A 27,763-nucleotide genomic window follows, 5' to 3' on the forward strand; every position below is an offset into this window, starting at 1 on the left:
TGAAACATAAAATTCACTTTCCGTTAGGGCAGCATAAAACTCACTTTCCAGTATGGCTCAGTGGTTAGCACTGCTGCCTCACTGTGCTCGCTACCTGGGTTCAATTTCAGCATTGGGCAACTATCTGCGTGGAGTTTGCACATTCTCTGTATGGGGATGCTCTGGTTTCCTCCCATAATCCATAGATATGCAGGTTAGGTGAATTGGCAATGCTAAATTGTCCACGATGTTCAGGAATGTGTAGGTTGGGCACATTAGTCAGTAGTTAAATGTAGGTTTCTGGGCGAGTTACTCTTCGAAGGATCAGTGTGGACTCGTTGAGCTGAAGGACCTATTTCCACACTGTAGATATTCTATAGTTGTACATCAAAGCAATGAATTGTTTTCACGGTCTCTGTAAGTGTCAACTTTGAAATTAACTGGAAAACATGACCTAAAAGGATTTTCGAGACAGTTCTGATTTTACCAGATTTTTACCATTTCTAATGGGAGAATACATTTCTTGATAATTAATAACCTAATTAAAGATGTTATGGTCTAAATTGTCAGCAAAAAAATAAAATCTGATGCATTTACCTTTCATCAAAAAACAAATTTCCTTCTCATCATGTTGGATTTGCGAACATGTTGAGATGAGGAGGATCTTTGATCCTAATCTTCTTTTATAAATGCAATAAATGTGTGCATTTCAACAGCTTTGAGCAAGATCCATGGATTATTTTGGCTCTGAGTTAATCTTGAGCAATAGATGTTAGTTACATTTAACTTAATAACACTATAAGTAACAAACTGACCTTAAGTTCATGAACTTTAAGAGCATTGCTCGACACAATGCAAATCCCCATTGCTGGGAATGTAACATAATTGACACTGTAGTTCCCAGAGTGGGGTATCTGGTATAAGTTATTAATTCTATGTAATATTCAGAATATCATAGAAAAATCCTGTGTTTGAATCTCACATGTTACAAATAAATTCTTCCAAACAATAATTAAGTGCATACCTCAGACAGCTTTGCCACTGATTTTGCTGAATCATCTTCAGCCAGACTTCAACTATATCTCTTTACAGAGACATAGAGTCATTGAGCCATACAGCACAGAAAAAACCTTTTGGCCCAAGCAGTCTATGCCGAATACAATCCCAAACTAAACTAGTCCTACCTGCCTGCTCCTGGCCCATAGCCCTCCAACCTTTCCTATTTATATATCTATCTAAATGTCTTTTAAACGTAATTGTACTCACATCCACCACTTTCTCAGGAAGTTCATTCCACAAGCAAACCACTCTCTGTGTAAATAGTTTGCCTCATGTCTTTTTTATATCTTTGTCCTCTCATCTTAAAAGTGTGCCCCCATGTCTTGAAATCTTAGGGAAAAGACAAATACCTTCAACTCAATATATATAGCCCTCATTATTTTATAAACTTCTATCTTAACATCCTACCCTCCAGTGAAAAAAGTTCCTGACTTTCCAGCCTTTCTTTGTAATTCATAACTTCCGTACCTGGCAATATTCTGGTAAATCTTTTCTGAACCCTCTCCAGATTGATAATATCCTTCCTTTAACGAGGCCACCAGAACTGGACACAATAATCCAGAAGAGGCCTCACTAATGTCCTGTTTAACATCAACATAACTTCCTAACTCCTATACTCAAAGGACTGAGCAATGAAGGCAAACGTGCCAAAAGCCTTTTTAACCATCCTGTCCATTCGTGATGCAAACTTCAAAGAATTATGTACCTGCACCCCTCGGTCACCCTGTTCCATAACACTACACAAGGCCCTACCATTAATTGTATAAGCCCTATCATTGTTTGTTGTACCAAAATGCAATACCTTGCATTTAACCAGATTGAATTCCATCTGCCATATTTCAGCCCAATGTCCCATTTGATCAAGATCCCTTTGTAATCTTAGTAAACCTTCTTCACTGTCCACTATGCCACCAATTTTGGTCTTGACAGCAAACAGACTAACTGTGCCTTCTATATTCTCATCCAAATCATTTATATAAATGACAACAAAAGAGGACCCAGAACCAAGCCCTATGGAACACCACTGGCCATCACCATAAAACATTCCTAAAGTTCTTTTATATTCAGTGTTTTTGCAATGACTCCAATGCGTGTCTGGATACACAGTTGAATTGCAGGTTTTTATGTGACTTCTGAAAGGTAATCACCTGAACAAATTCCAAACTTGTGACGAGGGGTAGGAATTGAGTCATTTTAATGACCCAACCGTAGTAACAAAGTAAAGATAAAGTTTATTCCAATTGATAGTTTCAAATATTCTGCACTTCCTAGCATTCAAACCATTTTGTTCATTTTGCTTCAGAGCTGGGTACATCTTCTAAATATATTTGAGAGAGAGAATTATTCCTTTTTCAGCTTTGCAAATGTAAATCCCAAAATCCAATTTTACCATCTTAACATTGTGCCAAATGGTTCCATATTTGTTGAGGACAAAAGCCACACTTGACTTATGCTCCTCAGTAAAGCTGATTACATTTATAAGATGTAAAACAAAACACACCTTAGACATTAAAATTTATCCATAACATTGAAGCATCAAGAAAATATTGAAAACATGGAGGTATTGTAACTGTGGGATTAGGATGTGCTTTATTGCTCACAATAGCAAAGATATATTTTAATGTGTTAAACTTTTCCAAAAGTCACGGTGCACAGTTTGTTATAAATTCTACCATAAAAATGTAGAACCAATTTTGTACTTTATAAACCAGGGTGAAAGACAGTTTACAATAGTATGTAAACCACACCTTAGGGTTAGGTGCTCATAAAACTTATTGTAATAGCAGGAAATTATCATGCTTCATTTCATGCCATGCTCTATAATTTAGTATAGGAATTGTTAGAAACATTTAAAATATCAGTTTCTTCCTGGAATGACTACTTTTCTGAAATGAAAAAAATCCCCATCTCAAATATTTTACGAGTACTTCTGTAGAGTTGTCTAATGTAAGCTGGATTCTCCCATCATTCAAGACTTCCATTGTACAGTCCATTGGGATTCAGCTATCAGTTTCTATGTTTTGTTTAGGATTAGGGCAGGAATTGTGACTTTTCTATGTTTGCTGCAGAAGGTCAGGGTTAGGGCGGTGCAACGATGCAACTTGAAGAGTTGGGCATGCTCATCAGCCAGGAACAAGGAGGTGGACTAGGTAAGGATTGCATCATGCAAATATAAGGCTGTGTAATTACGTTTTACTGTAACTCCAAATTCTGTAATCAATCTGCTTGATCAGTAAATCTACTTCAGATCTTCAAAGAAACTGAGCCTACATCATTTACATGTCCTTTGTAAGATGGGTAATTTTTGCATGAGGAAAATGCAAGAATATAACAGGAAAAACCCCAGAAATTGCTGGAAAATCTCAGCAGGTCTGACAGCATATGTGGAGTGAAATCAGAATTAACATTTCAGGTCCAGTGACCCTTCTTCAGAACAAAATATAACAGACATTGGTGATTAATGTGGTAAAAATGTGAAATCTGAACCTGATCCATCACAAATATGTTGATGTTCAATTTGACTGTGCTAAGTTTGGGAGAGTCTGAGTGTAATATTTAACAAGGCTACTCTCCTCAGAAGCATCTGAAATCAACTGCTGCAGTCTGGATTTCCTAACAACTTGAAGGGAAGTAGATGTTAACAAATCTTAGTAGATAAGTCATTTTCCAGTCTGGTATGGGGAGAAGGAGAAAGATGAGTGCATATTGCCAGTTCCTCAAGCAAACATTTCACTGTGATCTTTCCCTACCTTTGTTCAGTCGAACCTTCCCATCAGATCTTAGCACCTTTCCTTCAGAGACTCAATTCCCTCCTTCCTCCAGTAATCCCAACTCCACCAACTGTACCCACGCCCCTACCCCAACCCCCAAACACTCTGCCTCATCACCATAGAGTCATAGAGATGTACAACACAGACGCAGACCCTTCAGTCCAACGCATCCATGCCGACCAGATATCCTAATCTAATCTAGTCCCATTTGCCAGCACTTGGCCCATATCCCTCTAAACCTTTTCTATTCATATACCCATCCAGATGCCTTTTAAATGTTACAATTGTACCAGCATCCACCACTTCTTCTGGCAGCTCATTCCATACATGTACCACCCTCTGTGTGAAAAAGTTGTCCCGTAGGTTCCTTTTATATCTTTCCCCTCTCACCCTAAATCTATGCCCTCTAGTTCTGGACTCCCCCACCCCAGGGAAAAAAAACCTTGTCTTTTTATCTTATCCACACCCCTCATGATTTTGTAAACCTTTATAAGGTCACCCTTAAGTCTCTGACGCTCCAGGGAAAACAGTCTACTCAGCCTCTCAGTATAGCTCAAATCCTCCAACCCTGGCAACATCCTTGTAAATCTTTTCTGAACCCTTTCAAGTTTCTCAACATTCCTCCAATAGAAAGGAAACCAGAATTGCACACTATATTCCAAAAGTGACCAAACCACCGTCCTGTACAGCCGCAACATGACCTCCCAACTCCTATACTCAATGGTCTGACCAAAAAGGGAATGAATACCAAACAGCTTTTTCACTATCCTATCAACCTGCAACTCTATTTTCAAGGAACTATGAACCTGCATTCCAAGGTCTCTTTGTTCAGCAACACTGTCCAGAACCTTACCATTAAATGTAAAAGTCCTGCTCTGACTTGCTTTTCCAAAATGCAGTTAAGTTGCATTTACCTAAATTAAACTCCATATGTCATTCCTCTGCCCATTGGCCTATCTGATCAAAATCCTGTTGTAATCTGAGGTAACCTTTTTCGCTGTCCACTACACCTCCAATTTGGTATCATCTGCAAATTTACTAACTATACCTCTTATGCTTACATCCAAATCATTTATATAAATGATGAAAAGTAATGGATCCAGCACTGATTGTCGTTGCACACCACTGGTCACAGGCCTCCAGTCTGAAAAACAACCCTCCACTACCACCCAGTCTTCTATCTACTAGCCAGTTCAGTATCCAAATGGCTAGTTCTCCCTCTATTCCATGAGATCAAACCTTGCTAACTAGTCTTCCATGAGGAACCTGGTCAAATGTTTTATTGAAGTTCACATAGATCACGTCTATCGCTCTGGCCTCATCAATCCTCTTTGTTACTTCTTCAAAAAACTCAATCAAGTTTGTGAGATATGATTTCCCACATACAAAGCCATGTTGACTATCCCTAATCAGTCCTTGCCCTTCCAAATATATGTACATCCTATCCCTCAGGATTCCCTCCAACAACTTGCCCACCACCGACGTCAGCCTCACTGGTCTATAGTTCCCTGGCTTGTCCTTACCACCTTGTTTAAATAGTGGCACAATGTTAGTCAACTCCAATCTTCCGGCACCTCACTTGTGACTATCAATGATACAAATAATTCAGTAAGGGGTCCAGCAATCACTTTCCTAGCTTCCCACAGAGTTCTAGGGTACACCTGATCAAGTCCTGGGATTTTTCCACCTTTATGCATTTCAAGACATCCAGCACCTCCTCCTCTGTAATATAGATATTTTTCAAGATGTCACCATATATTTCCCCACATTCTATATCTTCCATGTCCTTCTCCACAGTAAACACTGATGCAAAAAACTTGTTTAATATCTCCATCATCTCTTGCGTTTCCACACATAGGCTGCCTTGCTGATCTTTGAGAGACTCTATTTTCTCCCTAGTAACCCTTTTATCCTTAATGTATTTATAAAATCCCTTTGGATTCTCTTTAACCCATTTGCCAAAGCTATCTCATGTCCCTTTTTGCCCTCCTGATTTCCCTCTTAAGTATACTCCTACTGCCTTATACTCTCACAGCCTCACTATTTCAATCTCAATACACTCCCTTCACTAATCCCCTATCTTCTCCAGCTGCTGGGTACTGTCCTTAAATCTAATCCTCTCCAGCAGGCTTTCCCAGATCGCAGCCAGCTTGGAAAGAGAGTAACAACAGGAATTGATGAGATTCTGCCATTACATTCAAAGGAACCTCTCCCTTTGTAGTAGATCATGGTTTTCTGATCACATATTATACATATACCCTCTCACTCTCTGCCTCCCCATGAATATATTTGTCAGGAAAAGCCATCATGTAGCCTCTTTGGATGTCATTTTGGTTGACGTGTCTAATGGTGAAAGAAATCTTTCTCTTTTGTCTTCCAGGCCATATACTGAAGCAGAGAGCTACTGGTTTTGCTAATTAAATCTACAACTAGATTCCCACATCAAGCTTTGTGGACTTCTGCTTTGACTACAGCACATAACTGCTGGTGAAATTTAATGATATCAGTCCAAGGATTTAAAAAAAAGCAGTACCTTAGTGAAATACGAGAACTCAAATACCTGGATTTTTACAGCCATTAATAAAGTTTCCCACCTGCCACCTACTTCTCTGACTGCTACCCATGGATCTTTGACTGGTTCCTTGCTGCCATCAAGCATCTGACCTAGTACTGCACTCTTTACAGGGGATCTGGGTGTCCATAGATAAGCACCAGGAGGCTTTTTAACAAACTGAAGAATCTTCTCTGAGCACTGTAATGTTTAATTCAGGGAGAATGAAATAGTGACATAAATTAGACTTTACTGAAATATCATAATCAGAATTAAAGATAAGGGAAGGACCACGGGGTTGAAGGATGAAACAGAGAAAAAAAAACATTTTTAATAATCTCCAGTATAAACAAAACCTGAAGAAATGGGACTCCACACTTGTAAAATTACATTTCAGTCCTAGAGAGGTGTAGTTTGGGAGTACTTATGACTGATCACACTGCTTACATGTTCACTTTTTTCTGAATGCTCCAGGTCTGAAATTTTCTGCCAGGCTTAGTGGGTAGTACAGCAACTGTTTAAAAATAAGGAGTTGAGTAGACACTCTTAGAGTCATGGAAGTGCATTGCATAGTTTTAAGGCAGGAGTAGAGAGATTCTTGATATTTTTAATTGATTCTTTCACCTCGATGGCATGATAAACATTCACTGTATTGGAATTTTTCTCCATTATTCTAAATGCTACGGCTTTATCTTAGAACACAAACCACTCCATATCTTGGTCTGCATTTTTCTAACTGCTCCTCACCGTTTCTTCCAGAAGTTTCCATTTTTCACATACTCACCTGAATAATTATTTTTCTCCGTGAAAAGATTCCGAAAAAAGCAGTCAGCAAAACAACTGTCAGCCCAGCAACAATTGGTTCAAATGGAACTACATATGGTTTATCTGCCAAATAAAATAACAATTATGGTTTGACAGGCTGCAGCAATTCATAACAAAATACTTAAAGATAGCTTTATTGGTGGATGGATGGATGATCTCAAAGAACTTTACTGCCAATGATATACACCTGAGGTTTAGGCCCTGCTGTAAAGTTGGACATACGGCAGTTAATTCACTCACAAGTTTCCACAAGCAGCAATATGATAAAGATCAAGATCATTCACTTCAGATATTGACCATGACACCAGGGATATCTTCCCCAATTCTATTCAAAATATTGCTTTGGAAGCTTAATGTCCACCTGAGAGGCATTGTTTGTTATTTGTTCATTGGCCCAGCATTTATTGTCCACAGCCAGTTAGAAATCAATCATAGGCAAGACAAGATGTGTATTTCCTTCCCTTCAGGACATTAGGAAACTAGATGGGTTTTTGAGATAATTGACAGTGGTCACATGGTTGTCATTAGCTTCTTATTGCAAATTTTATTGAATGCAAAATATGCACCATAGTAGGCTTTGAACCTATGTGCTGAGAACATCTGACAACATTATCACTTCTTACTCCACCTCCCCTCAAGATCTCCAGTATCTCATCTGAAAGACACCACCTTCAATGGTGCAGCACTCCCCCCAGCATTGAAGTGATGTGTCAAGCAAGATTATTGTGCTCATGTTCAGGGATGGGACTTGAAGCCAGAATCTTGCATTTCAAGTGAAAGTGCTCCAAACAGAGCCACATCTAATACCCCAGCTCAGCCATATCTGACACCTCATGAATAATATTCTGCCAATACATCCTTGAAAACAAAAGCAGAAATTGCTGGAGGAACTTAGCAAGACTGGCAGCATTTGTGGAGAGAAAGTAGAGTTTTGCATCCAGTGACCTTTCTTCCTTAGAAGCAGTTGACCATTGACTAATAGCAAGCATTTTTAATTTATCCATTTCTATTATGGACCAGTGATATCTGCGCATTCTATCCTCTATGTATACTTTATATACTGTAACTGCCAAGGGAGAAGAGCCAGTATTTTAGAAAAGAAAAATAATTATTTATATTTGGAATAAACACAAGGCAACACGTATTAAAATGGAATGCAAAATAGGAGATAATATATTTGCTTATTTTAATTTGCTTTTTGTTCATTCTTACCTTTCACATTTAGATGGAAGGTCAAATTGTTGCTTCCAAGTGCAGAGTCAGCCACACAGACATACGTCCCATTGTCTATGTTCTCTACTTTTTTAATGGATAGAGTAAAAACACCACTGTCCCAGTACACACTCTGTTTGCCTGTCACCATCTTTAGGACACCGTTATCTTTGTGCCAGGACATCGCAGCTGGTGGATTAGACTTCACATTGCATTGTAGCTTTACACTGTATCCTACATACACGTCTATTTGACCATCACCATCCCTGTTCAAAATCGGCATAACTGAAACAAGTTAAGAACAGAATTCTCATCACAAGTATGAAGTCATTCATAACTTGTCACTTTATGAACTATTTTTAAATAGAAAAACAGGTCCAGTCAACATAGTTTAGTAAAAGAAAACTCTTATTTGACTAATTAGAGTTCCTTGAGGAAATAACAAACAATACGTGAATGTGTATTTAGATTGTATTTTAGATTCTATTGTACTTAGATTTCCAGAAGGCATTTGACAAGATGCCACATCAATGGCCACCATATACATATGAGCTAATAATGTAGGAGTACATTACCATGGATAGAAGATTGGTCAGAGAGTAGGAAACAGACAGTAGGCATAAATAATATCTTTTAGGTTAGCAATTTGGAACGAGTCATGTATCATAGGGATTGGGGCTGGGGCCTCAACTATTTACAATCTTTATCAATGACTTGGATGGGGAGACCAAACGTATTGTTTCTATATTTGCTGGTAACACAAAGATAGACAGAAGAGTAAACTGAAATGGAGGTACAGAGACTCCAAAAAGATATAGATAGATCAAGTAAATGGGCAAATATATTATTGGTGGAATATGGTGCAGGAAAATGCAAATTTTTCCACTTTGACAAGATGAATAGAAACACAGTGTGTTAATTAAATGAGGTGAGAAAAAGCTAGTATGCAGTTTTATAGAAAAGCAAAGGAAATATTAGTGCTAACTGTAAAGGAATGGAATATAGAAGTTGAGATGTTTTGCTACAGTTGTATAGCATATTGGTGAGATCATTTTTAAAGCACTGTATTCATTTCTAGTCTCCACAGTGGCACAGTGATTAGCACTACTGCCTCACATCGCCAGATACCCGGGTTCAATTCCCACCTTGGGCAACTGTCTGTGTGGAGTTTGCACATTCTCCCTGTGTCTGTGTGGGTATTCTCCAGGTGCTCCAGTTTCCTCCCACAGTCCAAAGATGTGCAGCTTAGGTGAATTGGCCATGCTAAATTGCCTGTAGTGTTAGGTGTAGGGCAATGGGTCTGGGTGGGTTGCTTTTCGGAGGGTTGGTGTGGACTTGTTGGGCCGAAGGGCCTGTTTCCACATTGTAAGTAACTTAATCTAAATTTCTACATATTAAATAGTTTAATTGTATTGCAAACAGTTTTGAGAAGGTTCAATCGACTAATTCCTGGATGTGGGGGGAGGGGCAGCGGAGGTGTGGTGGTGGGGAGGGAGCTGCAGTCTATAACAAATACCATAATTGTTTTGGAAGCAATTTAGAGAATGTTCACTCAACTAATTCGTGGGTTTGGGAGGAGTTATCCTGTGCGGAAAAGTTGGACAGGGAATTTCATTTGGAAGAATGAAACTCATGAGGTCCTGAGACTTGTGTGGCTGGATGAAATAAGAACGTTTCACTCATGGGAGAGGCTAGAAGTAGGGGACATAATTTAAAAATAAGGGATCTCTCATTTGCAATGAACATGATGATAATTTTTTCTTTCAAAAGGTCAACATTCTTTAATAAATCAATGTCCATTTTTTGAACTAGGCAGCAAGAGAGAATTCCAGAGAATTACAGAGGTTTAGCACAAATAGTTGAACACAAATACCTTTCCCTTTGCAGAACTCAAGTCACCACTGGAGAAGAATACAGGTTTTTTTTATATCTTTTATTCAAACACAACCAAACGGATTTTTGTTTCATCCACCACCACTAAAACACCCTTGTTTCCAATTTATCAAATTATATTAAATTTCTGCAAGGGCAATGCAGACCACGAAAGGTGAGGGAGAGGTAGGGAGAGAGGGAGGGGAGCTAGAAGAATGCACATCATAAATACAAAGGCAATATCATCATCTGCTCTCAACCACCTCTGGAAGTTTCCTCATTGAGCCTTAAATAAATTGGCATTTCCAACACTAACGTGGAATACCCCAAGAACAGAGAAGGCAGAGTCTTTTAATATTTTTAAGGCAGAGATAGATGTATTCTTGATGAACAGGGAAGTCATAGGTTATCAGTGATAGGCAGGAAAGTGTTGTGGTCATGATCAGATCACCTATTACCTTACTGAATGGCAGAACTGCCTCAGTGCTGCTCCTACTTTATATCTTCATATTTCCATCACATTAAAATGGCTATTCAAATGATCCCACATTGAAGATAGCAAAGTGTTTTTCTGAACATTAAATAACAAAGTGCTCATGTTGTTTCTAAGCTGCATATTGGATATTCAATAGACAACAACAGCACACAACCCTATTTTCTGATAAAGTTGTTTATAGGATGTGAGCACCATTTCTGATATGTAAACTGTTATGGAGTGAGTTCCTAGATTTTGACCCAGTGATTTGGACAAATTGCAGGATGGCAGGTGACTTTTAGAGGAGCGTGCCATTTGGATGTGTCAGACATCTGTTAACCTTGTCCTTTTTGGTGATAAAAGCCGTGGGTTTGGAAGATGCTGTTGAAGGAGCCTTGGCGAGTCACGACAATATATCTTATGCGATGAACAGAGGGAATATGTTGCCAATTGAATGGGCTGATTTGTCCTGAATGATATCAAACTTCTTGAGTATTTTTAGACTTGCAATCATGCAGGCAATTGGACAGCATTCCATTGTCCTGACTTGTAGTTGGTAGACAGGATTTAAGGAGCTAAGAAGTGAGTTATTCACCACAGAATACCTCTGACCAGTCATATGTATGTATATGGCTGGTCCAGTTTAGTTTCTAGTGAATGGTAACTACCAGGATATTGATAGTGAGGAGGTTCATCGAAGGTAATACCAGTGAATGTCAAGAAGAAGTGAAACAGAAATTGAACTGAGATTTACGTTTTCAATTCTAAATGAGTCACACATAAGCAGGATTTTGCAAGATCCCCACTGGAAGAGTGGTCTAAGTTAGATAAGTAAGAACAGCAGCTGAATCTGGTTTTCCTATAATTGGGGGTCAGCTAGTTCTTTTAATTCAGAAGCATTTAAAGTTAAGCATCTCTGCAACTTAGCAGAGGGTGATGTTGACGAACAGAGTGGTGCTGTTTAGACGAATCAGAACAAAGAGGTGCTCCTATAATTGTGGTTTTTTTGTAATTTATTTTTATCCTCACTTCTGATCTTACAATAGATAAGACCACAAGACAGAAGAGCAAAAATAAAGCCATTCAGCCCATCGAATCTGCTCTGCCATTAACTCACGGCTGGTAAGTTTCTCAAACCCATTCTCCCACTTTCTCCCCGTAACTTTTGTTCCTCTTGGCAATCAAGAACTTAAATATATTCAATGACCTGGCCACTACAGCCTCCTGTGGCAATGAATTCCATAGATTCACCACTCTCTGGCTGAAGAAGTTTCTCCTTATCTCCTTTCTAAAAGATCATCCCTTTACTCTAAGGCTGTACCCTCAGCTCCTATTCTCTCCTCCCAACATCTACTCTGTCCAGGCCATTCAGTGTTCTGTATGTTTCAATTAGATCCCCCTTCATCCTTCTAAACTCAATCAAGTATAAACTCAGAGTCCTCAAACGTTCCTCATACAATGAAATTTTCATTCCTGGGACCATTCTTGTTGAACCTCCTCTGAACACGGTCCAGGACTAGTACATCCTTCCTGAGATATGGGATCCAAAACTGCACACAATGCTCCAAATGTGACCTGGCCACAGCCTTATAGAGCCTCAGAAGTACATCCCTGCTTTTATATTCAAGTCCTCTCAAAATAAATTCCATCATTGCATTTGCCTTCCTAACTATGGATTCAACCCTTTATGTTTACCTTGAAAGACTCCTGGACTAGAACCCCCAAGTCTTTTAGCACTTCAGACTTTTTAATTTACTCCCCATTTAGAAAATAGTCACTGCCTGTATTCTTCCTACCAAAGTGCATAGCCTCACACTTTCCCATGTTGTACTCCATCTGCCACTTCTTTGCCCACTCTCCGAACCTGTCCAAATCCTTCTGCAGCCTCCCACCTCCTCAATGCGAGCTGTCCCCCTACCTATCATCAGCAAACTTAGCCAGAAAGGTTATTAATGAAGCAGCTAAAAATATGTACGACACTACCCTAAGGAACTTCTGCAGAGATATCCTGGGGCTTAGATGACTGAATTCCCACAAACATAACTGCCTTCCTTTGGGATAAGTATGACTCCAACCAGTGGAACGATGTTTTCCTGATTTCCATTTGCTCCAATTTTACTGGGACTCAGCCATGTGCAGTCAAACGCTGCCTCAATGTCAAAGGCAGACACCCTCAAGTGAACAATGAATCATTGATGGATTTTTTTTAAACTCTGAAATTAACTTTGCTAACCTGAGGAAATTTGCAGAACTGGAAAGATTTTGACCATAAGTATCCTCTGATATCAATCCATACAGGGTCTGAATAAATCAGTAACATCCCTAGCATCATCATAATGAAAAAGACTCTTTTAATCTGTACCGTTTATTGTAGAGTGGATAATATCATAAATTAAAGCATTATTTTAGAACAGAATTTAATTAGAAGATAATTCATTTTGTCAATCTGTGTTAACTAGTTATCCAATGTCCTTGACTATTGCTAGAATCTATTGGGATGGCCATATTGGGATTGCTGGGACCATCACACTAAGCTTAATATTGTGATTTACCTCCCATTCAGAATATGCAATGTAGCTTAAACCCTGAATAGACCACATGGGCCATGAACTCCTGCCATAAGTAAACTTGCCTCTTCTTCAGTGTAAAAGCGCCTGGGTAAGATCAATACGATTGATGAAAGCTAATTTTCACTATGGAGTTGTGATTGTATATATTTTAATTTGCTCATAATTTTACTTAATTATAATCATCAGTCCACTATGTTTTTTCTATAAGTAGTTTATGAAACCATTCTCATTTTTTACAGCCTACTAATTTCATTCACATCTTGCAAAACTTTGAGATATATTTTCTCCACTCCCCCCATTGCCTTTTCAACAAGACTTAATTTTATTCAGTTACTCTTCATAGCTAATTTGCTTAAGATTTGGCATCAAACTCATTTTCTACACGTGTACCTTACCAATACCTTTATTGCAATTTTTAATTCTAATTACTAAACGTGGATAACATGCCTCTAGTCTAATTCAGTGATTGTCTTTCATGATATCAATGCTGACTCAATGAAATTTCAAATTATTTATTAACTGATTCATTATGATGTTCAATTTGTGTTGTCAACTACTGCCATAGAATAAAGTAACACCAACATTTAGGCAAATCTGATTTTCTATCTTGATGCATGCTAGTTCAATTATGGGAAAAAGGTGGGGACTGCAGATGCTGGAGATCAGAGCTGAAAAATGTGTTGCTGGAAAAGCGCAACAGGTCAGGCAGCATCCAAGGAGCAGGAGAATCGATGTTTCGGACATAAGCCCTTCTTTAGGAATGAGGAGGGTGTGCCAAGCAGGCTAAGATAAAAGGTAGGGAAGAGGGACTTGGGGGAGGGGCTATGGGAATGCGATAGGTGGAAGGAGGTTAAAGTGAGGGTGATAGGCCGGAGAGGGGGTGGGGGCGGAGAGGTCGGGAAGAAGATTGCAGGTCAAGAAGGCGGTGCTGAGCCCGAGGGTTGGGACTGAAATAAGGTGGGGGGAGGGGAAATGAGGAAGCTGGAGAAATCTGCATTCATCCCTTGTGGTTGGAGGGTTCCTAGGCGGAAGATGAAACGCTCTTACTCCAGGTGTCGTGTTGCCATGGTCTGGCAATGGAGGAGGCCAAGGACCTGCATGTCCTTGGCGGAGTGGAGGGGGAGTTAAAGTGTTCAGCCACAGGGCGGTTGGGTTGGTTGGTGCGGGTGTCCCAGAGGTGTTCTCTGAAACATTCCGCAAGTAGGCGGCCTGTCTCCCCAATGTAGAGGAGGCCACATCGGGTGCAATGGATGCAGTAAATGATGTGTGTGGAGGTGCAGGTGAATTTGTGACAGATATGGAAGGATCCCTTGGGGCCTTGGAGGGAAGTGAGGGAGGAGGTGTGGGTGCAAGTTTTGCATTTCTTGCGGTTGCAGGGGAAGGTGCCGGGAGTGGAGGTTGGGTTGATGGGGGGTGTGGACCTGACGAGGGAGTCACGGAAGGAGTGGTCTTTCTGGAACATTGATAGGGGAAGGGAGGGAAATATATCCTTGGAGGTGGGGTCTGTTTGGAGGTGGCGAAGGATGATACTATGTATCTGGAGGTTGGTGGGGTGGTAGATGAGGACCAGTGGGGTTCTGTCCTGGTGGCAATTGGAGGGGGGGTTCAAGGGCGGAGGAGCAGGAAGTGGAGGAGATGCGGTGGAGAGCATTGTCAACCACATCTGAGGGGAAATTGCGATCTTTGAAGAAGGAGGCCATCTGGGTTGTTCGGTATTTGAATTGGTCCTCCTGTAATACATTTAATATAAACCGACCAACTCCCACAGCTACCTAGATTACACCTCCTCCCACCCTGCCTCCTGTAAAAATGCCATCCCATAGTCCCAATTCCTTTGCTTCCGCCGCATCTGCTCCCTGGATATCTTCTTAATTTCTTCATTGGCATTATCGCTCCCCCAACAATAATTTTGTTCTTCTGTCTTAAGTTTGGTAGCTTACTCACATTTGATGTCCAGGCGCACAGTTGTATTAATTTTATGGTCTTTGTTTAAATGGCAGCTGAACTTAGCTTCATCGTCATTTTCTGTAAGTGGATCAATGCAGACAGTACTAACATTGATCCGATTCATAGACTTCAAGTTAATTTGTCTGTCTCCACGAAACCAGACTAACTCTTCATCATGGGTGTTGTTGACTGCAGCGCATGTTAGTGAAATGAAATCTGAGATATTCCTGATGATAATGTAGTCAGTTGTGATGCCATTAATAGCGACGTCTACACCTGGATAAAGAAGACAGGCATTATTTTATCTGCACGCAACCATAAAAAATTTAACTTAGGAAATAATAAGCACAATAACCTCACAATAAGTTATATAATTGGGTAATGAAAAGGTTTTTCAACTGTTACAGGGGGTTAGCACAATAATTCCAGAATGAGATTTGTATTATGTGGAAACACATTACTATGAAAGGTTGCAGAACTGTTGCTACAGAACTGTTAATTCGATAATTTGGTTTAAGTAGCCAATCTTGAAAAGGAAAAGCATCTCCCCAATTATTTCTAATAGCAGTAGGATATCGGAAAGAAAACATTCTTTAAGTAAAGCCTATCTTTTACCACCCTCATAAAGGGAGACCCAATACACCCAAAAAGGTACCAGTGTAGAACATTGTGACTATTTTCTACATCAAGAGTTGAGGGAAAAATAGATGGATCTTGCAGGGTTTCAATGCCATGAAATATGCCCAAACTACTAGTCTTCTAAAGAGATGATTTCCCATACCAATAGGGATCATAATTCATCAAGGTGCCTTGCTGATTTCAGCTGCATTGAACAGTTCCCAACCCAGTCTGTTCAGCTTTTCTTGCCATGGATGTAAAGGTGGCACGGTGGCTCAGTGCGGAAGGAGGGGGGACAAGGGGAGCACGGCGCGGTGGCTCGGGGGGGATGTGGCACGGTGGCTCAGCGAGGGATGGGGCAAAGGGGGCTCAGTGGGGGATGGGGCAAGGGGGATCAGTGGGAGATGTGGCACTGTGGCTCGGTGGGGGATGGGCATGGGGGATCAATGGGGGGTGGGGAAAAGGGGCCTCAGTGTGGGATGAGGCACGGGGGCTCAGTGGGAGATGGGGCACAGTGATTCAGTGAGGGATGTGGCATGGGGCACATTGGGGGATGGGGCACGGGGGCTCAGTGGGAGGGGAATGTGGGGTATAGAGTCACAGAGTCAGAGTGATGTACAGCATGGAAACAGACCCTTCAGTCCAACCTGTCCATGCCAACCAGATATCCCAACCCAATCTAGTTCCACCTACCGGCACCCGGCCCATATCCCTCCAAACCCTTCCTATTCATATACCCATCCAGATGCAACTTCAATGTTGCAATTGTACCAGCCTCCACCACATCCTTTGGCAGCTCACGTACCACCCTCTGCGTGAAAAGTTGCCCTTTAGATCTCTTTTATATCTTTCCCCTGTCACCATAAACCTATGCCCTCTAGTTCTGGACTCTCCAAATCTAGGGAAATTACTTTGTCTATTTATCCTATCCATGCCCCTCATAATTTTGTAAACCTATATAAGGTCACCCTTAAGTCTCTGACGCTCCAGGGGAAACAGCCCCAGCCTGTTCAGCCTCTCCCTATAGCTCAAATCCTCCAACCCTGGCAACATCCTTGTAAATCTTTTCTGAACCCTTTCAAGTTGTATGTGGTATCGTAGCTCAGTGGGGGTTGGGGAGGTGGTGGGTGGACCGGCATAGTGGCTCAGTGGTTAGCACCAGGGACCTGACTTTTATTCCAGCCTCAGGTGACTGTCTGTGTGGAGTCTCCCTGTGTCTGTGTGGGTTTCCTCCGGGTGCTTTGGTTTCCTCCCACAGTCAGAAGATGTGCAGGTCAGGGGAATTAGCCATGGGAAATTGCCCATAGTGTACAGCAATATGTAGGGTATGTGAGTTAGCCATGGGAAATTTAGGGTTACAGGGATGGGCAGGGGAGTGGTTCTGGGTGAGATATTCTTCAGAGGGTCGGTGTGGACTTGATGGGCTGTATGGCCTGCTTCCACACTGTAGGGACTCTATGATACCCTCTTTCCCATTCTTTTTCCAACCCAGGGATTCTGCCAAAAAGGCAGACTGTCCAAAATAGAGATGCTGCAGTTTGCAATGGAAATTGTTTTTATAAATAAATTTGCTCATTTAATTTATTTGGAATTCAATGGCTGTGGGCACTCCAGATAAACAAGAAACTTAATGAAAATACTGTGATTTTCAAAGTATCTACAAATCTGGGATAACTTCGTGTTATACTTTTGGTAGATCTGATCTGTAACTTCTTTATTAAATTCATATCCAAAAACAAGGGGTTTCAGTTAGCAGGACAGTTGGTTTGTGGTGCAGATTAATGCCAACAGCATGGGCTCAATTTCACACCAGATGAAGCTGCCATGAATGACTGTCCTTCTCAAACTCTCCCCTCCTCTGAGGTGTGGTGCCCTCAGGTTAAACCACCACCAGTTGTCTCTCTCTATGGCCCGGTCAGAATATGACAATATTACCTTTTAGACTAGGCATTAGTCTCTCAAGCCCTTTTCCCATTCCCTTGCACATTGGTTCTATTGAATGCCCTGATTGAGTTTGCCTCCACCATCTTTCTATTCCAGGCCCAAATCACCCATTGTGTGAAAAGGCTTTTTTCTCCCTTTTAAAAAAAACTTTTGCTAATCACTTGTGCTCTCTTGTTTTTGATCCTTTAAAGAATGGGAACAGTTTCTCCCAATTTGCTCTATCCCAACCTCTTTTGATTTTTAAAACTTCTAACAAATTTTCCCTTAGCTTTTAACTTTCCAAGAAGTTTCAACCTTTCTACTCTGTCCTTACTACTGAATTACCTCAACCCTGGAATCATTCTGGTAAATGTCTCCTGCACTCTGCCAATGTATTTATATCCTTCCTATAGTATGGTGCCCAGAACAGTACACATTATTCCAGCTGAGGTCTAACAAGTATCATGTATTAGTTCAGCATACCCTCTTTGCTCTTCTATTTTATTCCCCAATTAATAAAGACCCTGATACTGTGAGCTTTATTAATGGCTGTCTTTACCTATCCTGCCACTTTCAATGCTGCACACATTTATATATCTTTAAGAACTGTATCACTTATTTTATATTCAGTCCAAGTCCTTCCTACCAAAATGCATCACTTCACACATCTCTGATTGAATTTAATCTATCATCCATCTGTCTACTCCACTATTTCATATCACCGCAATTTTGAAACTGCCTCATGTGTACCAAGGACTACATCATTAACATACATTAGGAAAAGCAACAATCTGAATATTGACCCTTGGGAACTGCATGGCATAACTTCCTCTAGCCTGAAAAACATTAATTGACCATTACTTTCTCTTTCCTATCACTCAGCCAATCATATATCCATGTTACTACTGTCCCTTTTATTCCATGGGCTATATATTTTTTTCGCAAGTCTATTGTTTGCACTGTATTAAATGTCTTTTGAAAATCCATATACACCCTATCAATCGCATTACACTCATTGACCCTTTCTAGTACCTCATCAATAAGCTCCAGAATTTTGCTGATGATTGAGAGGAGATGAGACTGATGGATCAGTAATTGGCCTGGATTGGATTTGTCAGCTTTTTAACAGGACAACAAGGGCTTTTTTCGACAATGTTGGATAGATGCTTGCATTGTAGTTTTTCTGGAACAGCTTGGCTAGGGGCATGTCAAGTTCTGAAGCACAATCTATTGAATTACTGAATGCTGTATCTATAAAGTCTACCGATTGAAGTTTAATTTCCTACTCGCTTTCCCTGCTTTGAGATATGGAAGAATTCCTGGTTCTATTTATAAAATACATATATCTTTTCCCCAGTGGCACACAGGCACTAGGTGAACAAGACATGTAGTCAGCTTCATACATCAAAAGGGATTACTTGAATTGCTTTTCAATTATCTTACCCAAAAATGATAAGCAATGGGGAGCAGTTACTTCAAAGTTGACAAATTAAAAGGAGAAAGGAAACTAAATTAAAACTCTAATGTGAAATGTCAATAAATATGTGACTGCCAAATGTTTTGAATTTGTCCACAAATTATTTTCTCAAAATCAGTCAGTTTCTGTCTTGAGGAAAATCTGAACATGTATAGACCACTGAACTCCTCAAGTCTGTTTCATCATTCACTTCGAGTATGTATCCACATCACAACTCTATTTATCCAATTTTGTCTATAATTCTCAATACTCTTGCCTCATAAAACATCGTCAATCTCATTCTTAATGTTTCAATTGATTACTGCATTCACAGCCTTTTTAGAACATAGAACATAGAACTGTACAGGCACTTCTGCCCATGAAGTTGTGCTGAATATGATGCCAAATTGAATTAATCTCTTCTGCCTGCCCTTGGTCCATATCCCCCAGTTCCTTACATATACGTGTGCTTCTTAAAAGTCTCTTAAACACCTCTGTCGTATCTGCCTCCACTATCACCCTGGCAGCACATTTCAGACTCCGACCACTCTCTGTGTAAAAATTAACCCCTTCACATCTCGTTGGAACTTCTCCCCTCTCATATTAATAGCATACTCCCTAGTATTAGATACATGTCCCCTAGTATTAGGAGGAGAAGGAATTCTAGAATTCGATTAGCAATCGAGTGAAACTGTATTTACTGATTTCACTCCTGGTTTCACTCTAATTGTTTTTTTAAAGGTAAAGACTGAAGACTTAAGTTTCACAAATTTATTGTATGCCAACTTATTTCATACAAGTATCATGTCACTAAGGACCTCTGCTCAGGCCTCAATTATTCACTTCATTTATTAATGACATGGAAAGTCATGTTTTTAAATTTGTTGATGACACAATGTTAGGCAGCATTGTAGACAGTATAGATGATTGCCTAAAATTACAAAGGGATGTTGATAGATTAGATGAATGAGCAAAACCATGGCAGATGGTTTTCAATGTAAGCAAGTGTGAAGTTATCAACTTTGGACTGAAAAAGGGTAAATCCGAGTATTTACTAGATGGCATGAAGTTTAATACAATCGATATTGAAAGAGACTTTGAGGTTCAGATGCATAGATCTATGAAATATCAGGGACCGAAAAAACTCTATGAAGGCTGTTATCCCAACACCAAATCACCCTTTATTTACACATGCATAGTACATGACACTGATCTGGCTTAAGTGAACAGAACCCTTGACACTCATGTTTATATCTATCAGCCAGGAATCCTGACTGCATCAGATTAAAAGCCCAATTCAGGGAATCATATTCTATGAAGTCCATCTGGCTGACCTCATTCGAGTCACTATGATCAGGTCCATGAAGTAATCAAGAAACAAAAACAGAAATTGCTGGAAAAGCTCAGCGGTCTGGCAACACCTGTGAAGAGAAACCAAAGTTACTGTTTCGGGTCAAATGAACAGCTCTGAGGAAAAGTCACTCAACCTGAAACATTAACTCTCATTTCTCTCCACAGATGTTGCCAGACTCACTGTGCTTTTCCAGCAATTTCAGTTTTTGTTTCTGATTTACAGCATCTGCAATTCTTTTGGGTTTTTTTCCGTAAGCTGGTCTTTAGATCTAGAGAACTGGAATATAAGGTGCAGAAGTTATACTGCAATTATACAAAATGCTGGTCAGAACTCACTTGGAGTACTATGAGCAGATCTGGGCACCACACCTTAGGAAGGATGTTGGTCTTGGAGGACATAATGTGGATTTACAAGAATGATACATGGTTTTCAGGGGTTAAATTATGAGAAAAGTTTTATAAATTAGCCTATTTTCTCTAGAATTTAGAAGTTTACAGATTTAAGTGTTTAAGATATTAACAGGCAAAGACTGAGCAGATAAAGGTAAACTATTTCCAGTGGGTGAGGATTCTAAAACTAGGGGACATAAGTTGAGAATTAGGGCCAGATGTTTGGAAGCATTTCTACATAAAAAGGGTGAGAGAGGTGTGCAACTCTTTTCCACAAATGGCAGTGAATACTGGAGCAGTGGTTAATTTTAAACCTGAGATAAATTTTTGTTAAGCAATGGTATTAAGGGATATGGGCCAAAGACAGGTATGTAGAGTTAGGCTACAGGTCAGCTGTGATCTTATTGATTAACGGAACAAGCTAGAAGGGCTGAATGAGCTTTTCTTGTTGCTATGTTCTTATTGATGAAATGCATCAGGCAACTGTGTTTGGTGATTCATTTATTTGACTGTTTAATATAGGAGCAACAAAGCCATTCTCAAACTGATAGCTATTGGAGAAAAATTGTTTATGAACAATCCAATAAATATTTTGTATAATCTACCCAGTAAGAGGAAACACAAGGATTCGGGCATTCAAAATATAGCTGCCCTCTACACTAACTGAGTTAGAGTGTAGGAATAATAATGAGCAAAGCGTAAATCAGCCTTTTCATCCTTGAATTTTTCAGATCTTCTTAGAAGTGAGTTATTCTAGTCATTGTAAAGACATGGGTTTGTTATAATCATGACATATATAATAATACCTAATAACGATTTTGTTGGTATCATAAAAGTATCATTGCTGTCAGGCACAAGTAAGTTCTGTGTTATTAATCTGTGAGGCAGAGATGTTATATAGCGATTAATGATCTGATCTGAAATCATGCTGTTCTTGCCATGTAGCTTTGATACTTACCAAGCCATAATATATGTAACATAGGTAACCAACAATATCATTATACCTTGACTTTACTATACACGACTTTAATCAACAGTTCTGGGGAGGGGAGTGGTGCAAATCACATTTTCAAAAAATCTATTAATCAAGCTTTTGCTATGTTGTTGAGTTAGTGAATTTATTTATTCCTATATTTATGAATTGTAGGTTTTTGTAAACCAGACTTGGCTGACTTTTACAAGCTAAATAAACATGGCACACTTTTAATACATATTCAAAGCAGTAGAAGAAACAATCTACTGCAACAGATTTTATTCAGCATGATATTACTAAGCTACATTCATAACTTCTATCAAGTTTTACACTGACCGTATCAATGCTACCTGTTTGCATTGATTGAAAATATGATTAGTGCCAAATGAATATTCACTGATGGATAGAGTAATTCACATTGTTAAGATGAGCTTAGAAACTGGACACTAAAAATAATTAATACGTCGTAAACATACCTGTATATCCAGGAACAAAATTTGTTGCCACAATAAGAACTAGTGTAAAAATTAGATTCTTAAAGATCCATGAAGCCATATTAAACAGATAAATGAAGAATTAGTAAAATTCCAAACAACCTTTGTATTCCTGATAAAATTATGAAGATATAACAAGCATCCAGAAAAAAATGCAAATCTATTTAAAATGATGTTAGTAGCTGAGTTGGCATTTTAGTAGGTTTGCCTCAGTACATGCACTAACAGAGGAATGTCTCAACAAAAGTGAACAATTTATTATGAGAAGCCAGTTATAAATGGTTAGATCATCTTTCATCTCCAAAGTTTATATGTAATCTTTTTAACAAAAATGTTTCTTGATTCATTTTTATAGTGCCAGTAAACTATATTTGAATTGCACAGTTTACATCTCCCCATTAATGTTTTATGGTTTTTATATGTGAGAGTCAATAAAGATTAACAACTCAGCAAGGTCATGAGATTTACATCTACTTAGATCCACCAAGACGTTCCATGTGACTGCAAGGCCACAGATACATTTATTTTCATTACGTGATTTTGTAATCTTGTGGAAGAATATTTACTCATCAAGAAAAACGTGAGGATTAGATTTTATCTAAACATTTTAAGGTAAATTGTTCTGCTCAACATATGTAATAAATAACATGTCCTGTTGAAAATTAATCTCAAATCAGGGCTTTCTGACTGAGACAACATCAAACTATCAACAAAATATTTAGGCTGTTATTTGTTTCAACATCTGCTGTTGCCTCCCTGCAGCAAAGTTTCTTGGAATTTGTGAAATCCTTTATCCTGAAAAATTAACTGTGATGCATATGGTAATCTTTGTAATTACTAGAAGAAAGTTTAAGAATTGAGAAAAATCTTGATTGCATGGTTTACAAACCGAAGTTCAACTTCCTGTAAATGTTAATTAAAAAGAGTAGAAATTTGGAACTGAAATTATAGACATCTCAATCTTATATTAAAGATCGTGGTACTAAACTGCCTTTAGTGAGATTAGTATCTATGTGGATGATTGAACTTTAAAAGCCTTGGATTGAGCAGCATAAAAAGCTTGAATTGTGGAACTGCTAATTTGCTGATTGAGGTTGCTTCTCTTAAAAGTCAATTTCTAATAACTTAAACTAAAGGGGAATTTAAATAAGCACATATAAGAAGAAAACATAAAAGGAAGACACTTCATGATAATCTATTATAGTGTACATTTCTTTAGAAACCACTGAAAATATAACTCACATGAAACTGAAAAAGCTGGATGTCTGGGACATTAAATGTTGTTTTATTTCTTGGTTTAATGTAAATGAGCAGACCTTTTAAATCTCTGAAATACCCTTCAAATGCACTTTTCTCTAAATTAGTAACTTAGTAATTTTAATTAGCTAGAAATGGAGTTAAGTTTGATTTTCAGAGAAGCAGCCCTTCAAATTGATATAGGGCATCATTTCCTCTGGTAATCTATTGATTAATATTAATTTAGAAGCCACTGTATAGGAGGTCGTATTCACAGCAGTCTGCAGGAAGTACTTCTCAATCCGCAATTTTACCAAGGACTAAAGTATGAGATATTCATGTTTTACTACTAGAGACTAATACAGGGCTGCAGCCACATTTCAGCCATAAACCAGGGCACTGGCATATGACTGTTAAAGTGGTTGATTTTCAACATTTATCATAGGCTTTAACAGGTTACTATGAACCACAATATCAAGTAGATGTCCATAGTTTTTAGATTAGATTAGATTACTTACAGTGTGGAAACAGGCCCTTCGGCCCACACTGACCCGCCGAAGCGCAACCCACCCATTCCCCTACATTTACCCCTTTACCTAACGTACGGGCAATTTAGCATGGCCAATTCACCTGACCTGCATATCTTTGTGAGGAAACCCAAGCAGACACGGGGAGAATGTACAAACTCCACACAGTCAGTCACATGAGTCGGGAATTGAACCCGGGTCTCTGGCGCTGTGAGGCAGCAGTGCGAACCACTGCGCCACCGTGCTGCCCACGTACCAGGAGGAAGTAAATTTCCCATTCTGCATTAACAGAGTGAAACAAGACCACACTACATTATGTTTCACAAGTTTCTCGAAGATCCAACTTTCCATAGCATTTACACTGAATTACGTGTTCCTCATCACCAGCCTGACATCTTTGTGCACAAAGGACATGCCACTTGCTCAATATGCAACTTGTTTGAAGCCAGATGGATTTTTGTGTGGCTCCATAAACCGCTGGTCACATTTGAACCCATTAGCAACTAATCAAACTTTACAAAGCAAAATCTTTCACTGTCCAGGAAAAGCTGCTAATAAACAAACAGCAGTTATTATGAGTCAAGATTAGAGTGGTGCTGGAAAAGCACAGCAGGTAAGACAGCATCCGAGAAGCAGGAATTCAATTAAATTGTTTAATCATTTTACAAAGCCAGAATTCACAATCCACCAAATATCACAGATCTAATTGATCAAATTCTCAGAATAATTTCCTTTAAATCCCATGAATCAATATTTTCTTTCTATTCATATCTGTGCCATCTAGGCCAAAAACAGTAAGTGCTTTTTTTTTGCCTATTTAGTTTGAATCCCTTAGGAGTTGTAATACTATAAATGGGTGTTGAATACAAAACTTTTAATTATTAAGGTGCTTGTGGATTAATGTTAAACAATTAATGGTATTATTTGCACTTTTGAAACAGTTTGAAAATAAAGTTAATGATAAAATTATGATGAAATGATAACAGGATTCTTATGCATCCTTTTTTACAAGTTTACAGACTAGCTGGGGTTTATTTCTTAAGTAGATTCAATCAAAATTAAACAGCTACATTTCCTTCCACAAAATGTGGAGAGTTTTATAATATCACCATCAGGTGTAAACAAAATATATATTTTTATATGGAAAACAAGGCATGCAAACAGCATTACAGTCCTAAATATATATTTTAGAAAACTTTCCATTGACATAGAAAATGACAAATGAGTAAATCCTTAAAAATTTGCAACCTGAATAACAGGCTCCATGCGGCGATATAAAATTCTACACTCCCTTGGCAATCAGTAATAAACAGTCCAATGGGCAGTTCATTAAACTCATATCATAGAGGCTACGCCTAATTCAGAAATTGCTCCTACTAGAGTCTAATAGGTTCCCAGAAGTAATGATTAGTTAGACTGCTGTTAAGTGATGTGATTACATCGCTCACAATTCTGACCTGCATTGGAACATTGGACCAGATGGAGGCTATATTGTTCCTTGAGACTTTTCTAACATTCATTGCGATTATGATTAATCTTTATTCCAAATCTATTAACCCATTTTAGGTCCATATCCCCTTATACAGCCGGCAACCAAAATCAATTGATTTCAAATTATAATTTTTTATAATAATTATTATTTCTAAAAGTAACATTTCAGCTAGCATCCACTATTTTTCGCAGGAGAGTGATTCATACTTTTAACATCAGTCATGCAAATTTGTATTTCCTGTACTTCTCTACAGAATTGTGTGACTCTGATTTTAAGATTATGTCCCTGCACTTAACATCAGCTGTGATTCAGATGGGAGCACTCTTGCCTCTGAGTCAAGAGGCTCCAGGTTTCTGGAGGGGCCATCTTTCAGAGGAGAAATGAAACACAAGCCAAGTCTGGCCTCTGAGGTGAACGTAAAAGATCCCAGGGTATAATTTCAAAGAACTGGGTTGGGGGTGGATGGGGTGGGGTGGGTAGGGTGGGGGGGGGGGTTACCTGCAGTGTTACCTCTTAAAGGACACAAACCTAAGAATTATGAGCAGGAGCAGACCATTCAGCCCCCTGAGGCCGCTCTGCCATTTGATAAGATCTTAGCTAATTTGATTGTGGCCCCAAATGCACTTTGTTGACTATGTCCCAAGACACTTGAATCCCTTGTCAATCAAAAATGTCAGCCCCTTTATTCAGGCAGTAGGCATTAGATAAGATGGTCACCTTGAAATTTCTCTATAAGTTGCAAAAATAAGCAGAAAGACCTTGAAGTGAAATGCTGGAGATCAGAGTCAAGAGTGTGGTGCTGGAAAAGCACAGCAGGTCAGAAAGCATCTGAGGAGCAGGAGGATCAACGTTTCGGGCATAAGCCCTTCATCAGGAAGGCCCAAATACTGGTTAAAGTTCAGCAGTATGTCATGAAAGGTAATTACTGGGTCAGCATCAGTTTGGTACTTGTGGGCATTTGTAAATTAGCTGCTCCCTTTTCAACATTGCCACAGTGACTACACTTCATTGGCTGTTTTTTTTCTTATTTTTATCCTACACTACCGCCTAACTGCGATAGTGCTTATATTTTCCCCTGCACCCATATTGTGTGTGTGCAGATATGAGACACAGTGAAAGACACAAGGTGTACAAATCTTTATTCAATTTCCACCACCAGGAAGAAAGGAAACACCCAAGTAGCCAGTGACAAGCAGTGCCCTTCACATCAAAGGGCATTGCTGCATGATCAAACAGTGAAGGGAAGGGTAGGGATTAAATTAGAGTTGGAACTTCATTGACTGTTAGCTATTTTGAGAGATCAAGTGGTCAGTGAAAAGTGTGACTTAATTGCAAATCCTTCTTTCTTCTTTGTCCTTGATTCCATAATCAACAGTAGAAGTTTCTATCTACCCTATCAATTCCTTGCAAAATTTTAAAAATCTCAACTAAATCAGCCTTCAAACTTTTGTACTTTAGGGAGCACATGTCTATAATCTCTCATAATTTTCCCTGCTAACATCCTAGTGAATCTGCACTGCATTTCTTTCAAGGTAACTACAACTTTCCTAAATTCTGTGTTAAAAGTGTACAGTGATCTGGTCTATTTAGAGCTCAGTATCAATACAGACTATATTTTAGTCTTGAAGTATAAAGGTTAATATTTCCATTAATGTTTTTGTCCCTGACATGTGATGGAATGAACAGTGTCTTCGCCTCTGGGCCAACAACTCTGTGGTTGAGTCCCACCCCAAAACTTAATAGCCGAAGAAGGTGTTTTCACAATGTGGTCTAACAGATTAAGTAAAAAAACTATTAATCTTTCCACTACATACCAGTGTTTGGGAGTTAAAGAGCTCCTGATTACAACGTGCATGTAAAAATGCATGTTGCCGTAGTAACCGTGACTCCCTGAGTGAATGGAAGAACATCACTCGTACAGTTTAGAACCACTGAAAAGGTATATCGCAGAAAGAGGTCATTCAGCCCATCATAGCATCTATTCTAATCCCCCTTTCCTGCACCTGGTTCACAATCTTGTAAGCTCAGCACTTCAAGTAA

General features: G+C 39.2%; 1 protein-coding gene across 1 annotated transcript; it reads right to left on the reverse strand.

Moving 5' to 3' along the window:
* Nucleotides 1-5,877: 5,877 nt before the first annotated feature.
* Nucleotides 5,878-22,529, reverse strand: tmigd1 (transmembrane and immunoglobulin domain containing 1). The gene is made up of 6 exons (XM_060847771.1): nucleotides 22,451-22,529; nucleotides 15,259-15,537; nucleotides 8,398-8,682; nucleotides 7,145-7,248; nucleotides 6,343-6,561; nucleotides 5,878-5,958 (listed from the first exon to the last, which is right to left on the reverse strand). Exons 1-6 carry the CDS (start codon nucleotides 22,527-22,529, stop codon nucleotides 5,878-5,880), a joined length of 1,047 nt encoding a protein of 348 aa, XP_060703754.1.
* Between the last annotated feature and the right edge of the window lie 5,234 nt (nucleotides 22,530-27,763).

The sequence above is a fragment of the Hemiscyllium ocellatum genome, chromosome 31 (assembly GCF_020745735.1).
Source record: "Hemiscyllium ocellatum isolate sHemOce1 chromosome 31, sHemOce1.pat.X.cur, whole genome shotgun sequence".
Taxonomy (NCBI): Eukaryota; Metazoa; Chordata; class Chondrichthyes; order Orectolobiformes; family Hemiscylliidae; genus Hemiscyllium; species Hemiscyllium ocellatum.

Excerpts from the sequence above, each read along its gene's own strand:
- tmigd1 (XM_060847771.1), bottom strand. The coding sequence starts at position 22,529 with ATGGCTTCATGGATCTTTAAGAATCTAATTTTTACACTAGTTCTTATT. Across the intron at positions 8,683-15,258 it reads TGTGCGCCTGGACATCAAAT|TTATGCCGATTTTGAACAGG; the intron begins GTGAGTAAGCTA and ends AACTTGTTTCAG. Across the intron at positions 5,959-6,342 it reads AGTTCTCGTATTTCACTAAG|CTGGCTGCGATCTGGGAAAG; the intron begins GTACTGCTTTTT and ends TCTCTTTCCAAG.